The sequence below is a fragment of the Coenobita brevimanus genome, chromosome 75, assembly GCF_032717465.1.
Source record: "Coenobita brevimanus isolate Jiangsu-jjx chromosome 75, ASM3271746v2, whole genome shotgun sequence".
Taxonomy (NCBI): Eukaryota; Metazoa; Arthropoda; class Malacostraca; order Decapoda; family Coenobitidae; genus Coenobita; species Coenobita brevimanus.
Genome location: NC_137028.1, coordinates 17,494,711 through 17,517,087, shown reverse-complemented (window position 1 = coordinate 17,517,087; position 22,377 = coordinate 17,494,711). Strand labels below are relative to the sequence as shown.

At 41.0% G+C, this 22,377-nt stretch overlaps 1 protein-coding gene across 1 annotated transcript in view; it reads left to right on the top strand.

Annotated features, from left to right (window-relative positions):
• The window catches only part of DNAlig1 (DNA ligase 1), a 95,491-nt gene that overhangs the window by 2,862 nt on the left and 70,252 nt on the right, over nucleotides 1–22,377 (top strand). The window contains exons 2-5 of the mRNA XM_080278917.1: nucleotides 718–828; nucleotides 9,077–9,364; nucleotides 19,126–19,684; nucleotides 21,701–21,873. Coding sequence (XP_080135043.1) covers nucleotides 718–828; nucleotides 9,077–9,364; nucleotides 19,126–19,684; nucleotides 21,701–21,873 — 1,131 coding nt within the window. The remainder of the gene's footprint in view (nucleotides 1–717; nucleotides 829–9,076; nucleotides 9,365–19,125; nucleotides 19,685–21,700; nucleotides 21,874–22,377) is intronic.

Sequence of the window (22,377 nt, the reverse complement as noted above, 5' to 3'; positions counted from 1 at the left end):
CTATCGCTACTTCCATGGTCATTTCTCCTCTGAACTGTCTGCTTGCATCTCTCCAGCTGTACGACGGGTGCGTAACGCTCATCTAGCAACAAACTCAAGAGTTAACCATTACTCCCAGTCCTTCTTTTATGCAACAGGTCAACTCTGGAACTGTCTCCCTCTGTCTGTATTTCCTACTTCCTATGATCTCCAGTCTTTCAGACACAGTGTGTCCAGGCATCTCGAAATGAACATATCTTGAATTTGGCTCTAAGCAACGCGGGCTTTTATACACCCCATTACATGGTCGCAAGAGGCAGACAAAAAAATACATGGGATGATCTCGTAGATGTGACCTCAGGGATAAGGGACTGAATAGGGAGGCTACCAGAAATCAAGCAGCATGGAGTACTGTTGTTAGATGACTAAGGCTGATGCATGCAAGGATGTTAAAGGCTTTATAAACGATACAAAATGATAGGAATAGAAAATAAATGTTCTGATATGTGGGTGAATTTTTGTAACTGGGAGTTTGTTTTTGGCTTACATATTAGAGAAATTTTTGTACTTGGATGATTGTCAGAACATGTATATCTTGTATATTGCTGTCTAAGCTCACACAATCCACCTCAGCATTTCTTAGCTTCATATTAGTAGAGTCTTAGTTTCTTGTCATGTTTATCTGACAAGTAGAGCATTATGAGGATGAAAAGTTAAGTTTATTTGTGACTACTACAGGTCATTGTGCAACGAGAATGAAGACTCACCCGTCAAGAAGGCGACCCGACGAAAGAAAAGAGTTATTGAGAGTGACAGTGAGGATGACACAGACCAGCAGGCCTCCACCAGGTAACTTTTGCAGTTGGTATTAGTTTTGGTTAGTAGTAGTTTAGGAAAAATCGATATCCTACAAGATTTGTTTGTTCATTACTATTATTTTCTCCTCTCTCATCATGCATTTCTACTGCATATAACTAAGCATTATCATCTCAAGCACAGTGCTCCCTTCTTGGAATTCCAAACAGGTTTAGGCAGAGTTTGAACGTTCCCCAGTCTTTGTCCAAATGTAATTTCTCACTTTGTAACTCCATGTTCTCTTAATTGCATTACTTCACAAGAGACAATTTTGATGGTTCCCAGTCTTTGGTAGTTTGCTTTTGCATACTGAAAGTTAATATATATACTGGTATATGTGCATGAACTTTTTAGACACCCGATATGTATCCATATTGAAGTGGTGTGGTGTACAGTTTAATATTCAGGTTTGGTTAAAGGTAGAAATGAGTGTTATTTGTGCTTTTAAGCCCTCAGTCTTGTACCAAAAACATCATGCCTGCAATACAGACCCTATAGATATAGACATCTTTCTATAGCCGGACGCCTTGATCCCACAAGGGGTGGCCACATGTCTTTGAGTTAGCTGTTTTACAGGGAGGGGCACTAACCCTCCGCCAACCCACTTGTTGATAAGTAGGGAATGTGTATGGGTTGGTGGTTACCACCAATCTTTGTAAATGGTTGTGTGGTGTAGGAAGAAGTAGGCACCATTATATCAAGTGAGTGGATGATGGTCGTCACAACGTACCACTATAAAGAGACCTGACAGCTCCATTTGTGGACCCTCTTGGGTGTAGCATCACTTCCACAAATGCCAGATATAAGTAATAATCTGTAATTTACAAAATTTCTACTTTTTCATAATTTACTGTAATATTGCTATTTTTACATCAGATTTTGTTGCATTTCAACAATGATGTATTATGGAGGATAAGGACTAATAAGATTGCAGGTGAGAGATACATCATGGTGTTCGATTCATCAGCCAGTCAGAAACCATCAGCATTGTTGTGTCTCTTGATTATCTATAGGGTCTCTAGTCTGCATACATCAGAGATTTAAAGTGAAGCTTGCCTGTTTAATTTTTCATTTTAAGATATTGTTTCTAGTACTGCATGCAGTGAAGGTATTCTCACAGATTTTAATTTTCAGCTTATCTCCAAAAAAGTGTGAAGGGGAGAAGGAGAATAATTTCAGAAAAAAATTGTCCAGATTTGCCAAAATTGACAAGGACAACAGTGATGTAGAAGACAAAAGTAATTCAGCTAAAGATGGAGTGAAAAATAGTACTGCCAGTGAAACAACGCAGCAAAGCAAAGCAGAGTTAGAGGATAAAAATATAAATATAAGCATGAAATGTAAGAAATCAGATGAAGATGAAAATGCAAGTTCCTTGGAGAAATCTTCACCTAACAAGAAACCACTTTCCAAAAATGAGAAAATGAAAACTGAGGAAAGCAGCAGCAAAGCGTCTTCTGAAGACAAGGGTGATGATTATGATGGTAATAGTGGAAAGAAGAAAGATGGTTTTGATGAAAAAATGATGGCTGCTGGTGGCAGTAGCAGAAATGAAGTTGGTCTCTCATCTACCCCTGAGAAAACTTCAGTCTCATCATCACAGGTCTCTCCTGGCTTCACTGTTGATACTGTTCCTCCTCTCAGGAAAACTGGTAAGTTTTGAGTGAATGAGATGTTGTCTGAGCTTATTTGGCTCATTGAAGCTTGATTTATTGTACCAGCTCTAACAGTACAACAATACCCTATTGTATATGCTTGTTTGAGGTGAATATTATATTTTATTAAGGAAGGAATTTATTTCCAGCAAGGAAGATGATCTTCTCAGTTATTAAAGAATTGTGTTCGAGTCTGCAACTAAGAATCAAAATGTATTTTATGTGACTGGGTTTTTTTATGTGGTAAATATAATCCACAGGCAATTTCATGAAATAAACAATATACTGAGGTAAATGATAGTTTGAGTTGTGTCAACCATAACTCTTCGCTGCACATTTTGACTGCTTATTAACCCTTTAACCGCGGGTATTGTTTTGGTCTGACTGTCCTCTCCCGCGGGGGTTTCAGCCAAATGTAAACAAACCTTTAAACCTTAATAACTCTGCACAGACTAAAGCTAGAGAAAAAAATAAGGTACCATTAGAAAGTACTAACCTTCAGCTTTCCATTGATGTAGGTTTCATGACTTTGTTGACTTTCACAGGACGGGCAGTGCCGTTAGAAGTGAGGGGTGTAAAATCACTATTTTTCGCTCACACATCATTACCTTCGCTCATACACCATTACCAAATGCCAACCTCATTCTGATAATAATACTATAAACATATATGAACACTGCACATACGATAAACACCCACTCTGTGTTCACTGAGGCAGGTAAAAGGCACTGTAATTACCTGCACTTCACTGCCACATCAGCGGTGTTGTAATCACTATTTTTCGCTCACACACCATTACCAAATGCCAACCTCATTCTGATAATAATACTATAAACATATATGAACACTGCACATACGATAAACACCCACTCTGTGTTCACTGAGGCAGGTAAAAGGCACTGTAATTGCCAGCACTTCACTGCCACATCAGCGGTGTTGTAATCACTATTTTTCGCTCACACACCATTACCAAATGCCAATCACATTCTGATAATAATACTATAAACATATATGAACACTGCACATACGATAAACACCCACTCTGTGTTCACTGAGACAGGTAAAAGGCACTGTAATTGCCTGCACTTCACTGCCACATCAACATGTGTTGTCACTCACACAGCTGGACAGATACTGATGCGCGCTTGGTCAGGGGTGGGGTGGGGGGCCCAGGGGGTGGGAGGTGGGTCCCCAGGGGGGGGAAGAGGGAGGTGGGGGTCGGCTGGAGTGAAAGAACTTAATAGCTACTCTCCCTTGAAACAATTGGCGCACGGAAAAAACGCGGGGTATTCAAAATATTCACAAACATTCGAGAATGACACCCGCGGTTTGGTCCAGTTTTTGCAACGTCATTCTGGAATGACACCCGCGGTTAAAGGGTTAATGAGTAGTGGCCTGTTGTATAAAAAAGTTCCCTCTGGTGATTAACAACTTTATAACTGATGGAAAGTTTACTGTAGCTTTATCAACCACGACTCTTCACTGCACATCTTGATTGTTTATGATGAACAGTGACCTGTCATTCAAAAATAGTTCCCCTGTTGATTAACAACTTCATAGCTAGTGGAAGTTTATTTTGTTAAACCAGTTTAAACTAGGAATGATTGTACTGTAGTTTCTTATGTTGTTGTTTTGTTTGTGGTTTTCAGGTATAGAGTTTGGCATTTGGAGGTAAATGTTCAGATTTATTATTAGTATTATACTAATTTCCACTACCTTTGAACACCAAGCTCTGTAGCTAGCCTCTGGTGGTCAGGTTTGTACTTTGTAGCGTGTGCTTATACCAACTATCCTGCCCTTGGTTCTGTTGCAGCAGTACAGTATAAAAGTTAAGAAGATGCAGTACAGTATTATACAGGGATATCATTATTTGTTTCATTTCATTGTTGTTTAGAACCCCAGTCTGTCTGGCTGGCCAAACCCATTAGATGCAGGCAAGCAACCACCCGGCAGGGCCATCCCATGCATGAACGTGATATTTCCATGTAGTGGACACTGCCTTACCACAGCGAGGAGTAGAGAAGGATGTGGAGCTTTGGTTCCTGGATGGATGCCACATTTGCATTTCCACCCAGTGAACCTGTATATATAAGTATATGTATATATATTTATATATCTATCTATATACCTAGGCTGCTTCCCCCAAGGAAAGGGAGGTAGCCGAGACAGGACGGCACACTTCCCATTTACTCATCCATTCAGACACATTCATTCGCATCTTAGCCCCAAAGGGGAGAAGGGACAGATCCTCACCGCACCACACCGCACAAGGGTCAGCTGCGCAATGCAATCAGTGACATCCACAGCAGGGCCCGACAGCAGAGCTGGTTTACCCCTGCCACATCATAACAGACCCATCCCCTTACCTGCAGCTGACCTGACTAGCTGATCAGACCAAATCCGGGAGAATATCCCCTCAGGGCTGCGTCATCACTTATTCATTCACAATTTCTCTCCATTTATTTCTGTCACGCACAGCCACTCTTCGTTGCTCAACAGACGTCCCTCTCGCATCCAGCGCTCTCTTCACACTGTCCATCCATCCTGTTCGTGGTCTTCTTCTCAGCCTTACACCTCTCACATCAGATCTAGTTATCTTTTTCACCAATCGCTCATTATCCATTCTCTCCATATGCCCAAACCATTGCAACACCCTCTGTGCAACTCTACCAGCCATCTCCCGAACAACTCCAGTTCTCCTTTGCACTTCATCATTTCGCACTTGATCCATATGCGTCACTCCACACATACTCCTCAGACACCTCATCTCCATTACATTCAAACTTTTCCTCTCTGCTACACCCATATTCCATGTTTCAGCCCCATATAACGCAGTCAGTACCACAACACCCTCATACAGTCTTCTCTTTACATCCATTCTAAGTGAACGACATCTAAACACTTTTTTCATTCCTCCCAGCACCTTTCCTACTTCATTTATTCTAAACTTCACTTCTGCATCTATTCTTCCATCCACAGCAACATATGACCCTAGATATTTAAAACACTCTACCTCGTCAAGCAACTCGCCATTCAAAATTATATTCATCCCCCTACCTCATACCAACCTCGTACACTTCATCACTTTACTCTTATTCTCATTTACTTTCAATTTCCTCCTTTCACACACCCTTTCAAACTCCTCTACCAACTGTCTCAATCTCTCTGAATCAGCCACCAGTGTAGTATCATCTGCAAATGGCAGCTGCTTCAGATTCCACTCTTCACCATCAACATTCACCAGACTCAGACCTCCACCTAAAACTCTTGCTTTCACCTCCCTTACAGCACCATCCATGTAAATATTAAACAACCAAGGCAACATCACACATCCCTGTCGCAGCCCCACTCACGGGAAATCAATCACTCACAGCATTTCCCACTCTTACACACGATCTACTATTTACATAAAAACTTTTCACCCCTTTTAGTAACCTACCATCAAGTCTATACAATCTTAAAACAGTCCACAAAGCCTCCCTATCAATTCTATCGTACGCTTTCTCTAAATCCATGAATGCCCAAAACACATCCTTGTCTTTCGCTAAATACTTTTCACACACTTGTCTCACAGCAAACACCTGATCCATGCATCCCCTCCCTCTCCTAAAGGCACACTGCTCATCACCAATCACTCCCTCTGTACCCTCTCTAACCCCCATAATTAACACTCTACCATAAACCTTACCTACAACACTCAACAGACTTACACCCCTAAAGCTAGTACATTCATACTTATCACCCTTGCCTTTATACAGCGGGACCACACAAGCACTTGCCCAGTCAATTGGCACCATACCTTTCACAAAGCACACATTCAACAATCTTACTAACCAGTCAACAATAGCCACTCCACCACCCTTCAGGCATTCCACAGCACACCCATCCATACCTGCAGCTTTCCCTGTTTTCATCTCCTTTACTGCCTTCTCCACTTCCTCCTTCGTGATCAAAGAATCATTCAACTCTCCCAACACATTTATTCCTTGCACCCTTCCATCTGCCACAATCTCAGCCACCCTTTCCTCCTCTACATTTAACAATCTTTCAAAATACTGTTCCCATCTCTTCCTTACTGCATCCATCTCAGTTAACATCCTTCCATCCTCTGCTTTTACTCGTTCTTCCTTCCCAGACTCTCCCTTTCGCACCCTGTTCACCTCCTTCCAAAACATTTTCTTATTCTGTTGAAAATTCTCTGTCAGCCACCTACCCCACCTCTCATCTGCTGCCACTTTAGCATCACGCGCCCTTCTCGCCCTATTCCTCTTTTCCTTATACCTTTCATATGACATCTCATCCTTCCTCTGCAGCCACACTTCATATACACGTCTCTTCTCAGCCACAGCCATACGTACTTCCTCGCATCACCATTCACTTCCTTTTCTTACACCACCACCAACACGTCTCACACCACACACCTCTTCTGCATGCCCCACCACAGCACTCTTAAACAACTGCCATTCCTCCTCCACACTGCCATTTTCCTGATCTTTCACTGCATTCCACTCATCTTTCAATTTCTCCTGATACTCAATCTTTTTCTCTCTTTTATCCAACTCACTCACATTCAAAACCTCCCTGCCACACCTAACCCTACTAGCTCTCACCCATCTCTTACCTACGCTTAACTTTCCCTCCACCAGTTAGTGGTCAGATATACCTCCACCCTCCCCTCTCTGAACTCTCACATCCAACAATCTTCCTATTACATTCCTAGACACAACCACATAGTCCATCATAGCTCTATCAACAACCCTTCCACCCTCCTGTCTCACCCATGTATACTTATAAATATCTTTCTTCTCAAACAGCGTATTTCCAATCACCATCTCTCGCTCAACACACACCGCTATCATTCGTTCCCCATTTTCATTTCTTCCAGGCACATTATGCATACCAATTACACCTTCAGCTGCTACATTTCCCACTCTAGCATTCAGTTCTCCCATCATTACCACATTCACATTTGCTCCAAAACTCTGCAGACACTCATCAACATTATTCCAGAAAGACTCCCTCTCTTCTTCATCCCTTTCACTAACAGGCCCATATGCACTCACAAACACCCACAACTCACGTTCAAATTTCGCTTTCACCCACATCAGTCTCGATGACACCTCCTTCCATTCAGTCACACACTGCTGTACTTCCGGACTCACTAACAAGACCACACCTTCTCTTGCCCTTCGTCTATCAACACCTGGCAATCTTCCATTCACACTTCCAAACATAGACTCACCCTTCCCTATCATCTTCGTTTCACTCAAAGCTAACACATCCAACTTTCTTCTCACAAACATTCTCCCAATCTCCTCCCTTTTAGCCTCAATCGTACTACATCCACGCACATTCATAGACCCAATCTTCAGGGTACGGGGATAACTCCATCCCCCATCCCTTTCTCTGTCCTCTCTCTTTTTAGGAACTAAAAAACAGAAGAGGGGGTCCCTAGTCCCCTCACCCCGCCCCTTTTAGTCGCCTTTTACGACACGCAGGGAATACGGTGGCAGTATTCTTCCTTACACAACCTGGCCGCAGAGTAGTAGTACCACCCCATATGCTATATATATATATATCGTTAATATTTTTTCATTTTTCCTTTTTATTTTATTTTATTTATTTATTTATTTTTTATGCTGAATATTTTTCTACAGCAAGGTGTAAAGTTTTAGGTTTTCACTTGATTTTAACTCGTCATTTTTACCCTTTTTTTTTTTTTTTTTTTTTTTTTTTTTTTTAACACAATAAAGTACAACTATTCAGCTTTAAAATGACACCCAAACCAACATTCTATCATGAAAAGTGTATTTACACAGAGCGATCAGAGAAAACATCTCGTCACTAAGATGTGGGTCAGCGCGGTAGTGGCTTACTCTAGCACAGACATAATCTGCCCAGCCCAGAAACCTGATAGGGTTAACATGGGCACGATAGTAGGCTCCACATCACCCCATTATTTGCTTACTGTATATGTTTACCACCCAGTGTTGTAAATGTTTCCCGGGTTACAGGAAATCATTAGGCTTGTCACTCAGTTTAGAGCCACCTGAAGTGGAAAAAAGAGTACTGTAATAAACAGTGACAGGAAGGTTGGAAGAAATACAAAGAGAGGTGTGCAGACACAGACAAAGAATTATAAAATTGAAGGAAGAATGAGTGGTGAAAGAAGAATGAGTGGATGATCACTTCCACCAATCACCTTGTAAACATTTGATGCCAGTAACTCATAAATGGTAGATATGTAGCCTGCCATGACTGGCAAATCTCAATATTTGCAAATGGAAAATGTATGAACAGCCGAGGTCTGCTTTACAGTTGTGATGTATATATATATATTGAAAGTTTATGCATGGAGTTAGTATGAGCAGCTGCAGCATACTCGAGCTGTTGGCTGTGCAGTAGTAGAAATCAAGCATTGGTGAATTAAGGTTTGATGCTGGGGAAATAGATGTGGCCATTCATTAAGTAGAAAATGTTATTTCTGCTGATTATTTAATTTGTTTAATCAGTGATATAATTGAATTTGCAGTTTTCATTACAGTGTGCAGTAACAATGTTGAAGTACTGGTGCTTTCCATTTTCAGCCAGGAAGCAGATGAAACGTATGAGTGACAGTATGGAGGACAAGCAGAGAGCTAAGATCAGGAAGCTAAAAGAAGAGAGTTCTCCAACAAAAGATACTAATATGAAGGAAAGGGACAGTAAAGAGGAGAAAGTAAAACAAGAGCAAATGGAAGGAACGAATGAAGATGAATGTAAGGATGCACAAGAAGCAATGGAAGTTGAAAAGCAAATGGAAGAAAAAGAGACCAAAAAGGAAGAAAAAAGTGCTGCAAGCCGGCCTAAGCCTACAGCCATACACAGCTTCTTCAGTAAGTTGACTTCAGCTTGTAGAGAGTTATAGTGATGCCCAGTATTGATTATTGTAAAGAATTCTAAGGTTTACATATAATGAATGATTTTTTTTTTTTCTCCAGGTGGGGGCGCTCACCATCCACTCACTCAATGTAGTGCTGCATTGAGTGTCTGCCCTTTTCTTTCATCCTTTCTTCCTCTTCTGTCTTTCTTTCCTTCATTCATTCCTCTCCCTTCTGCCTATGGGCGACTGTACACTGAGTGACAAGCCAAATGGTTTCCCATACACCAGGAAACCATTTACTATGCTGGGTGGCAGCCATAAAACCAAATTATGGCACCTGGTGGTTTTTGGGTAATTAAGGTGCTCCAGTCAGATTGATCCAGTGTTTATATCCAAGCAGTGGTTGGGGTTTATTGCTCACGTAATGCCACTCACGGATGAGTGAGGCTGGTCACTCTCATCTTAAATGTCGGGACCAAGTTGCCTAGCCCCGGGCGTCCCTGCTCCTCATGGGGCAACATACGATTAAATGATGGATGGATGGTTGGATTTTTTTTTTTGAGTAATGGAATACTTAGATGAGGTTTTAGGTTATCCATAAGTATATAAATACTGCTACTTTTTGCATTCTCCATCTTGAAGACTAACTGATGAGTAAAGTCAATCATCAAGTAATGCGGATGATAGGGACTGGATCAGGATTGTGGTACTCAAACACACATTGCTCAGACAGTGTGTTCTGGCTGCTTTCCAAAACTCTCACTTTTCCCTCTTCTTACCAGCATACCCCACATAAATTACCCCCTACTTATACTCACCATCAGGTAAAACACAGAAAGATATACTGTATAACTATTGTAATTAAGAACATGAATGATATTAAAATAGCTTTAACAAAAACAAAAGTCAGGCTGGGTATCTCTGTGTTGTTGATGCGTTGCTCCACGGCACTTTCCCCCCACCCCCGATCCCCAGTGTTGTTGTCATTGTTGAGGTGTTGCTGCTCTTGCACCTCCTTTTTCAACATCTGAGTCGAATTCTTCGATGTCCAGGGCTGAAACAACAGAGTTGACCTCGTTGTCAGAGGTGGATGTACCCGGATGTAAGTCGTCCAGTCATGTCTAGTCTGGTGGGTGAAGTCATGGTGCGCGACTTTCAAGTTGTGTTGCGAGGCCAGCTGACACTTCCCGTCTAAGCTTGAGATTTTCCCCTTGTTGATTATGACCTGGCACCTTATGCTGACCATGTTAGAACAAAAATTGCATTATTTAGCTACACATTACTCAAGGATTAACAGTACATGATTTGGAGCTGATTCATGGTTTTAGAATGCATTACAGTACTTTTCATTTGCAGTTATAGTGTCACTGAAATACTGATATCTCTCGATTTATGTGGGTATTGTGTTCCAGAAGCCGTGTAATTTGAATTTCATGTACAGTAATTTAAACAAAATTTTCCCTTAAGAATACATGTTAAGTGAAGGAGTTTGGTTCTGTGAGCTTTCTAGAGTACTATATGGTAAATAAAATTAAGTTACAGTATACTGTGAATCAAATGTAGGTAAGTTAGGTGACGAAAAAATGATGTAAATCACTGGTGAGGCTGCATAGTTTGACACGAAGCTGGTACAGCAGTGATTACGTGTTTGGCGGCATTTTTCGTCCTCCAGTGCGGGAAGACAGTGTGAGACCTTCGGTAGCTGCAAAATGAAATGCCCCTTGGTGTGAGTTTTGTTTTTTCTTAAATTGTGCTATTTCAAAAGAACATGTAAACAAAAAGACAGATTTTTTTTACATCGTGTCATTTGAAAAACGTATAATTTAAACTCGTGTAAATCGAGAGGTACCTCTGCTTTAGGTTTGCTCCTTAGTTAGAGCTGAGCTGGACACTTTATGGTCTGACTTCAAAAGAAATTAATTCCCTCTCTGACATATTGAACTTACGATGGGATTTAAAAAAATGATAGGTAGGGTTGTCTGTCATCCCTGCACTTAATGTAGTGCTGCCTTTAGGTGACTATGCAGAATGATAAACCGAATGGTTTTCTGTAGCCCTGGAAACCATTTACAATACTTGTTGGTTACCATAGAACCAGTGGAATGCCTGATGGTCTAGTGAGTTAAGTTGCTACAATTGGATGTGGCCCATAAGGGATTACATACGAGAGATGGTTGGGGGTTTGTAGCTCACATAATGCTACTCTGGGGGAAAAAATAACTGGTCGCTGTAGCCTTAATTGTGTGGACTAGGTAGCATTGCCGCTGGTCCCTCTGCTGCTGATGAGGCAGTTAAGTATGGTAAGCATTTCAATTGCTTGAGTGGTCAAACTTAATTTTTTTTCTCAGGCTGAAGGGGTTAATGATATACTTTTGATGATTATATTGAAGGTTCCCCGGGGATAGAAGAGGAAGAATGCAACTCATGTAATTTCTGAGTATCATAGAAGAATAATACCTGATAATCCTGACCATAATGCCCATCTCTTGGATTTATTCTTGACAAATAATCCAGATCAATACAGGATAGAGGTACTGTCACCACTTGGATCCTGTGACCACAATCTCATCAAAGCCTCATTAGTTAACCCTCCCACACCTCCCCGTTCTGAACTTGTCAGGGTAACCCGATGGCATTTTGATAGGGCAGACTGGGATGAATTTAGAAATTATCTTGCTGACATTCCATGGCAGTCTTTCTTCTCAAGTGATCTCAGTTCTACCCAGTCCCACATTTGTGACTTAATACTAGCTGGTATGGATTTATTCATACCAAGTCAGCAGTTCACTAAAAGATTGAACTCTCCAAAATGGTTTGATGGCAGCTGTGCCAGAGCAACAGCCCAAAAGTCATTAGCATATAACTCTTACTTAACCCTTTAACCGCGGGTGTCATTCCAGAATGACGTTGCAAAAACTGGACCAAACCGCGGGTGTCATTCTCGAATGTTTGTGAATATTTTGAATACCCCGCGTTTTTTCCATGCGCCAATTGTTTCAAGGGAGAGTAGCTATTAAGTTCTTTCACTCCAGCCGACCCCCACCTCCCTCTTCCCCCCCCTGGGGCCCCACCTCCCACCCCCTGGGCCCCCCACCCCACCCCTGACCAAGCGCGCATCAGTATCTGTCCAGCTGTGTGAGTGACAACACATGTTGATGTGGCAGTGAAGTGCAGGCAATTACAGTGCCTTTTACCTGTCTCAGTGAACACAGAGTGGGTGTTTATCGTATGTGCAGTGTTCATATATGTTTATAGTATTATTATCAGAATGTGATTGGCATTTGGTAATGGTGTGTGAGCGAAAAATAGTGATTACAACACTGCTGATGTGGCAGTGAAGTGCAGGCAATTACAGTGCCTTTTACCTGCCTCAGTGAACACAGAGTGGGTGTTTATCGTATGTGCAGTGTTCATATATGTTTATAGTATTATTATCAGAATGAGGTTGGCATTTGGTAATGGTGTGTGTGCGAAAAATAGTGATTACAACACCGCTGATGTGGCAGTGAAGTGCAGGTAATTACAGTGCCTTTTACCTGCCTCAGTGAACACAGAGTGGGTGTTTATCGTATGTGCAGTGTTCATATATGTTTATAGTATTATTATCAGAATGAGGTTGGCATTTGGTAATGGTGTATGAGCGAAGGTAATGATGTGTGAGCGAAAAATAGTGATTTTACACCCCTCACTTCTAACGGCACTGCCCGTCCTGTGAAAGTCAACGAAGTCATGAAACCTACATCAATGGAAAGCTGAAGGTTAGTACTTTCTAATGGTACCTTATTTTTTTCTCTAGCTTTATTCTGTGCAGAGTTATTAAGGTTAAAAGGTTTGTTTACATTTGGCTGAAACCCCCGCGGGAGAGGACAGTCAGACCAAAACAATACCCGCGGTTAAAGGGTTAAATTCAAAAACATGTGAATCACTCTCCCAATTTAAACTTGCTAGAAATCATGGAAAAGCTGTATTAAATCTATCTAAATCAAACTTTCTTCAAAAGCTAGCATCAAAACTACTTAACAACCCTAATGACAATAGAATGTTCTGGTCAACTCTTAATTCCTTCAATAATAGCTTTGACAACCAAGGGTCATTGGTAGACATCAGGAAGGGCATCCGGTCATAAAATGCTACACGCTCCAGTCCAAAAGTCCTCTACCCAGGGGCAGCGCCTTAGCCCTTCGGGGATACCTGGTGTAAAACCTTTTTTTTTTTTTTTTTTTAAGTCATCTTCCATTCCCCCACTAAAATCTTCAGATGGCAACATTACAAATGACCTGCGTGGGAAAGCAGATATCTTTGCCAGTACCTTTGCCAGAAACTCTACCATAGACGATACTAGCCAGAATGTCCCAGTACTGGAACTTGATTCTCCCGAAATTGCCCCACTTAAAATACAGACAAGATACGTAAAATCCATCCTAGAAATACAGACAAGATACGTAAAATCCATCCTAGACAATTTACCTACCAACAAAGCTCCAGGCCCAGATGGAATTCCGCCAATTGTTTTGAAAAAGTGTTCCCCTGAACTTGCCTCTGTCCTAGCTAAATTATTCAGAGTATGCATACGTACTTCTTTATTCCCAAATTCATGGCAAGAAGCCAATATCCACCCAATTCCGAAAAAAGGAAGTTTGTCTGACCCCTCCGATTACAGACCAATAGCTGTCACATCTTCTCTTGGTAAGGTATTTGAAACTTTAATTAGTAAGCACATTGTTAAACATCTTGAATCCAACAACTTAATTAGTGATAGACAATATGGTTTTCGCCACGAAAGATCCACCATTGACATACTCAATCTCTTAACTCATACCATCCATCAGTCAATTGATCTTTTTGGAGAAACTCATGCAGTAGCTCTTGATATCTCTAAAGCTTTTGACAGAGTATGGCACCGTTCCCTGCTGTCCAAACTCTCTTGCTATGGATTAACATCTTTTGTTCCTTTGATTTCTTCATATCTTAGTGACAGGAAAATTAGAGTAAAAGTCTATCTATCTATCTATTGCCAGACGCCTCAATCCCGTTTGGGGTGGCCACAAACAAACAAATCGCCTCCAAGTCGCCCTGTCCCCCGCCATTTCACTCCCCTGCTCCCAACTCACACCCCCCTCTCTCATATACCTCTCCACCCCATCCCTTCATCTCATCCTCGGCCTCCCCCTCCCTCTTTCCCCCTCCACCTCACTCACATACACTCTCTTCGTCAGTCTTTCACCCTCCATCCTCTCCACATGGCCAAACCACCTCAGTGTGTTCCTCATAACGCTTCCTATCACATCCACATCAATACCACAACGCTCCTTTATATCCTCATTCGTCAGCCTGTCCCTCCATGTGACTCCACAGGCTCCTCTTAAATAACTCATTTCCACTGCTCTCACTCTTGACTTGTGTCCTTCCAACAACGTCCAAGCTTCACTTCCGTACGTTAAGAGTTGGTATCACAATACTGTCATGTAGTAACTTTTTCACTTCCATGCTCACTTCCCTGTTTCTTATCACTGCTTTCAAAGAAGCAGCAACCTTTCTTCCCTGCTGTACCCTTTCAAGCACTTCATCCTCCAAACCTCCATCCTTACTCATCACACTACCCAAGTACTTAAACGTACTCACATTTTCCAATTCCTCACCATCCAACCTCGCTGTACATTCACTGACTTCACCTCTCTCAAAGACCATCACTTTACTCTTCCCTACATTCACCTTTAGATTCCGTTTCTTACACACTCTCTCAAACTCATCCACCAAGCCTTGCAGCTCCCCTTCATCGTCACTCAACAACACAGTATCATCTGCAAACAACGGTACAGGGAGTTTCCAAACACTATCCTTTCTCACCAGGGCCACTCCAACATCCACTACCCTACCTTGTACCTCTTTTATTACCCCATCCATGTACAGATTGAACAACCATGGAGACATGACACATCCCTGTTTCAACCCAACTTTCAAAGAGAAAAATTCACTTAGTTCACCATCCACACGCACTGCAGCCTTCGCACCATCGTACATACTCTTCACAGCATTCAGCAACTTCCCATCTACTCCATATATTCTTAACACTTTCCACAATCCTTGTCTATCCACCTTGTCATATGCTTTCTCCAAATCCATGAAAGCCGCATACAACTTCTTTCCCTTCTCTAGAAACTTTTCCACTAAAGATCTGAGAATGAATATCTGATGTACGCAACCTCTTCGCTTCCTAAAGCCTCCCTGTTCTTCTCCAACTAATTTCTCTGTTCTTTCTCTAACTCTGTCAATAAGTATCCTACCATACACTTTACCTATTATACTAAGACAACAAATGCCCCTATGATTACCACACACTTCTTTTTCCTCTTATTCCTTTGAACAAGGGAATAATTATACCTGACTTCCTAATGATGTATATTCCAATTTCCACTCAGTTAACGCCGGCGTGCCACAGGGATCAGTTCTAGCGCCAACCCTATTGCTGGTTCATATTAATTATCTCTTATCTATCACCCACAATCCCATTCACTCATATGCAGATGACTCAACACTACATAGTTCATTCACACTCAGACACCCATTTACAAAGTCTAATATCTCTACCTCTCAACTCAGTACAGCCATCTCCATAAATCAAGATCTATCTACGATCAGTGAATGGGGACAGAACAACCTTGTCTCTTTTAATGCTAGTAAAAGTAAATATATACAGTTTACTGATAGACAGATATTGCCAGATTCGTACATTACCTTCAGTGTTACTAATATTCCCATTTCCAAAAGTATTGAAATTCTTGGCATCTCAATTAACAGTGCCCTCAACTGGACCTCTCATGTCAGATCACTTGCTAAAACTGCCTTAAAGAAACTTGGATTATTGTACAGAGTCTGTAACTTCTTCTCCGATGAGCAGTTAGCTATAATTTATAAGAGTCATGTGCGCTCTCAGCTTGAATATTGCTCACCCTTGTGAATGGTTGTGGAGAGGTTGCATTAAGACAACTAGACAAAATTCAGAACAAAGCTGTTAGAATCATTAACAACCCTGTCACATATAAACTACCTCCCCTGCAAGTAAGAAGGAATGTTGCCTCCCTTGCATTATTTTACAGATATTTTTTTGGCAAATGCTCAGACGAAGTTGCGTCCATGGTGCCACCTCTCCATGCCTTCCCTTGTGCTACACGGGCGTCTGGTAGCGCTCATTACTGGAATGTCACTCAGCCATATTGCAGAACTTCTGCCTATCAGAATTCTTTCATTCCCCGAACCTCATCTCTCTGGAATTCTCTTCCCCAGAGTTGTTTCCCTCCAAATTTCAACCCACAGCTGTTCAAGTCTAACTGTTACAGATATTTTATGGACTTAGGATGCCAGTAATCTGGTGTATGGATTGTTTTTTCTTTTACTCATTTGTTTTTCCTTCCTCTGTTCCGTTATTTATAAAAAAGAAAAAAAAAAAAAAATGGGAGCCATGGATGTACAAATCAGGAAAATTCCCTCTTGTTGTTGTAGATGTGGTAACCCTGCAGTTCAGTGGGTATTGTGCATACACCCTTGTGGCTTATACTACACAGGAGAGGAAATTATAACATTAGCTGAATCCTCTTATCTGTATCCTCAACGAGTCTGATTAGTCTGATCTTTCCCTCTCCATGTGTGCACATGGGCAACAGGGTTATTGTGTTAACCCCTACACCGCGGGCTTGTTTACCAATGACTTGCTTGTGCCGCGGGGTTATTTGGGCTCCGACAGACTCTCAAAAAATATTTGCCAAAAATCAGTTATTAGTCCTAGAATAATAAAATTACATATGCTTATGGCACATACCTTCAGCTTTCTCCTGGAATGATTGTTGAGCCTTCGTCGGTTACCGTAGGACTTGTGGAGACCTCTGAAGTAGGGTAACGAAGTCTCCACTTTACACTTCCCGACAACCCGTAATATGATTACCACAGCCAGATACAAACGCTATAAACACTTACAATTTTCAAGTAGTTTGGGATCCATACTCAAAAAAAAAAAAACACTGTGAAAGCAATGGAAATTACGAGCGCTTCTGATCGTCGCACTGGCACTAGTTCGCTCTTGGTAGTCTGTCATTTATTATTCATAAAACCCCTCACACTTTATATTTCTATTACTATATAACACTTTTATATATCTACAGTCTTTATCCATAAGTTTCCTTCAGTAGTATTAGTTTATTGTCACTGTAGGGATTCAATTTCTTTCAGTAAAATACGTAGCATTCACTTTCTCGTCCTGTATACTGGCATTGAGAGTGAATGTCACTTTCATCTTCACTGTCATAACTCATAGCATTCAGACATGCTAGAGTGAAACTTTCACTTTCATTACTCCTAGGGTATATACTCGTATTCTTATAATACTACTCATTTACATTTCTATTTACGTTCTCTATTTTATTTACGTTATTTACATTTCTATTTTATTTACACTGTGTTGTGCACTGTCACTTGAAATAACTTATAAAACTATTTTCCATTGTTCACGTATATTTACATTCATTACTTTCACTTGCTGTTTACACATTATTTACACATTATTTACAATTCCACTTGCACTGTTTTACTCAATAGAAAGATCGTAGTCACTCTTTTATCAATTGTCAGCCCTTTACCTCTTTCCACACGAGGTTTAGTAGGGGGTAAAGGTCACAGAGCCATTTGCATGGGGGTGAAAAAGGCCTTGAAGTCAGCAAGAAGAAACATACGTCCTCTCACTTCGGAAGATGAGAGTAAACTGATAACGCAGGGCCAGCCAGCCTGGAGGCCTGTTTAGGGGTTATTCAGAGTTACCAATATTACTTCTTGAAACAGCTAAGTCTAGCACTGATATGATTGGCAGGAAATCTAGACAATACATTATAAATTTGGTAGTTCCAGGTGAATGTAAATATCACTTAGGCTTCTCCCTTCCCTCCTTACATGTATATATATTACGAAAATAGATTAGAGGCCTACTTAGGAGATATATAATCAGAGCTACCAATGTTAAATCTTGAAACAGCTTTGTGTAGCACTGATATGATTGGCAGGAAATCTAGACAATACATTATAAATTAGGTAGTTCCAGGTGAATGTAAATATCACTTAGGCTTCTCCCTTCCCTCCTTACATGTATATTTATTACGAAAATAGATTATACGGCATATTTCAAGGGGAAAAAACAGCGAAAATTAGCGAACGAGTGCACGTGAGGTGTTGTCAGGTGATAATTAGCCAATTCCAGGTGTATGGCACTCTCACTTACCTGATTTCTTTCTTGTATATATTATTTGGTATAAGAATACGACATAGGGCTTATTTCAATGGATGAAATCAGTGAAAAATTCCAGGGAAGATTTACTTCGCGTAGCATGGCCGGGCAGGCGAGAGGATAGGGTAATGGAGGGGGGGTAGGGATGGGAGTCAAGAACGGGGAGAAATGGCTAAATTGTCAACAATGGATGGGAGTACAGATGAGATTAGGAGTGCTGACTAGTGTTGGACATTGTCAGTACTGATAGATGATACAAGCCCCCACTTGGAAGCCCGGGTGAATTCAAAATAACACAGAATCACAAAAGTGACGCCCCGCGGTATGATCCCTTGCTCCCAAGCGTCACGAAAGTGACGCCCCGCGGTTAAGGGGTTAAAGAGAACTATGTCAGAAAATAACACCTGTACCTTGAGTGGCTTTCTTGCTTTCGAGTTGTACATGAGTGTATAAGTTTAGTGTTATGAATAATGTGTAATGTGTTACCAGTCATCTTAATATTTCAGCTGCAAAATTGGCATCTAATAGGAAAATATCAGACACCAAGGGCATCCCAAGCTCCGCAGAGAAGAACAGAAAGAGCAAATCTCCCGACTTCAAGAATCCAGCGAAAGAAGCAGTGCTAGAAGAAGAAAATTGTTCCTCACCTGTGAAGAGAGTAAAACATGAGGAGCCTAAGAAAACCAACAAAACACCAAGGGTTAAAAAGGAAAAAGCTCGGAAAAGAGAGTCACCCAAAGTAAAGAAAGAAAAGTCCGAGGAAAAGGGCTCTTCGCCCAAGATTAAAACGGAAAAAATTGAGGAAGTAGATTCTTCTCCAAAGAATAGCAAAACATCTGTTAAGGACACCACACCCAAGAAAAATTCTGAAGAGCCACAGAAGAAGGAAAACGGAGACGAAGGCCATATTGCTGGATCTGCTGAAATGGCTGAGAAAAAGCCAAAGATTAACCCATTTGCCCCTAAGCCAAAAACAGGCAGTAATAAGGATGCCGGAGCAGAGTATAACCCTGGCAAGAAAAAGTATCACCCCATTGATGATGCTTCTTGGAAGAAATCTGATAAGTAAGTGCTTTATATGTATGTGTGTTAGAGGAAGAGAATGTCTTATCTGAGTTTATTATTGATACAGATACAATCAGAACTCAGCATTCATGTAAAATAACAATATAAGTAATATTAAAAGCTCCATTATCAACACAGTTGCAGAGCCATGCATAATTACTGGTGATGTGAGCAAAACCTTGTTCATCTGCTGATATCCAAGCACATTTGACACATATTGTCAGCCCACTACGTAGTATGCATAGAGTAAGTTGTAAAGAGTGAGAGGAGCATAGTCAATCAATCTATCTGTCTATTGCCAGACACCATAATCCCATAAGGGGTGGCCATTTGACTTTGAGTTATTTGTTTTACAGGGAGGGGCACTAACCCTCCACCAACCTGCTTGTTAACACATAGGGAGCGTGTATGTTTGGTCATATGGTTACCACCCTGCGTTATAAATGGTTTCTTGACTTATAGAAAACCATTTGGCTTGTCACTCAATGTAAAGCCACCTGCAAAGGAAAGAAAAGCAATAAGAAGTGACAGTAAAGATGGGAGAAACAGGGAGAGAGGAGGGCAGGCACAGAAAAAGAATGATAAAGGCTAAGGAAGAAGTAGGCAGCATTGCATCAAGTGAGTGGATGATGGTCGCCACCACCTATCACAGAGGAGCATAGTGTTTGTGGAAATTTGTCATTATGCGTTGGAGTAGGTATAGTGATATCTAGTGCTTAGAATGGTTGTACATAGTGCCTGTGAGAAGCAAGAATGGTTGTACATAGTGCCTGTGAGAAGCAAGAATGGTTGTACATAGTGCCTTTGAGGAGCTTAATGTATGTGGATGTTTGCAGTTTTGTGTTGCATACTTAGCTTTATTTCTTTCTTTATTTATTATTTATTCTCCATAACTGCCAGTAGAGTGTTGGAAAGGAGCATAGTTTGTGTAAGCATGTGTAGTCATACAGCACACGCCTGTTATCTGGTGGGGTAATGGAAAGCGATATGTCGGATACCAGGATGATTATAACTTGTTCAGTGGGGTTATGTTTGAGACCAAGGGTTACCCACCCAAAATTGACAGGGGAAAAAAAGAAAAAACTAAACTGTCTCCTAGGCCTCCTCTAATGCCGTACCTAACCACTTTCCTTCACTGTATCACCTATGGATATGATAGGAAGAGCAATAAGAGAGGTGGAGTAGAAGTAAGACAATAAAATCCCAAAACAAGTGCAACTAACCGTAAGTGGTGCGAGGTCCTGACCGATTCGTTAACCTAGGTACCCCCTGAGAGTAATAGCTTGATGAACATGAGATGCAATTGCTGTTGTGGGACACGAGAGAGGAAGAGAGAGATGGGGGATGGAGCAGCTCAGATGTTCAAATGAGTGATTGAGAGCTACAAGGCTTATACAGAAGCATTGGAATGTGCATGTAAACATTGGCTGCCATTTTGGCTTCAATAGGTGACTGTTGGCTTATGTGTGTATCGGCATGCGTGTGGGCGTTTCGTCTGCCACTTTCATCATCATAGCAGGAGTAATGCAACGAATCAAGGAGATTGTCCTAACTTGTTTCACTTTGTTATTGCGATTTATCAGCTAATGGGAGTTCAGATAACAGGGTGTGCTGTATGTGGCATACCATATACCTGGCATGTAAGGGTGTAGGGTAAATTAGACTAATGTGATAAAAAGATAGACCTTATTAAAACTTGAACCAAAATCGTTTTGGATGACATGCATTTTAATGAAACAACATTTGCAGATTCCATATGTGCAGTTGAGTCAGGGACCAAAATTTTTGTGAATGTTGAGTTCTGAGCAGTAGGTAGGAGCCTGACTGTCACTTTAGTTTTGGGTAATTGTTCTGTATTCATAGTTTTCATTTGCTCATTTGTCATTTTCCTAGTTTGCAGCATTGTACATTTCATGTTTGGTAATTGTAATTGAATAATTGGTATACAGTATTTGTTTTTATTGTTTTGTAGGGATGTTGTTAAAGAAGTATAACTTTGTTTCTTTAATGTTTTAGGGTGCCATACTTGGCTCTGGCCAAGACCATGGAGCTAATAGAAAACACCAGCGGGCGTCTGAGAACCATCGAAATCCTGGCCAACTTCTACCGTTCAGTGATAGTGTTGTCTCCTGATGACCTACTTTATTGTGTTTATTTGTGTCTGAATAAGGTTGCACCAGCATTTGAAGGTATTTATTAACTCTCCACCATGCTTTATTACCAACCATTTTAATCATCAGTTTATACAGTCTAAATCTGAAGTGGGTGAATCCATACATTCAGTCACAGTTGGTGTTTGTAGAGTTTTTGGTACAGTGATTAACACATTCACTAACGAGAAATTAAGTGCCTAGTTATTTATTGAAAAAGAAACTAGTTTTAAGCATCCCATTCGTTTTATGAAAGGGGTGCAGAAAATTTTGAGAGTAGGTGATGTGTATGCAAGAAAGGTAGAGATCAGTATGAAATTCAATTCACCCAGTTACCACCTGTTTGCTCAGACATTATCATCATCTCAGCTCTTATTCTTACTTAAAAAGATGGGGTGAGGGAGGGTCCAGGTACATAAAAAAGAAAAGCATCAAGGTGAGAAAACTATCAGCAGCATGCCCAGTTATATGAGCAGCCACATTTTCAGTTACATATTATGGAAACCTTTAGAATTCTGGCACCACCTCACAGGCCCATATTTC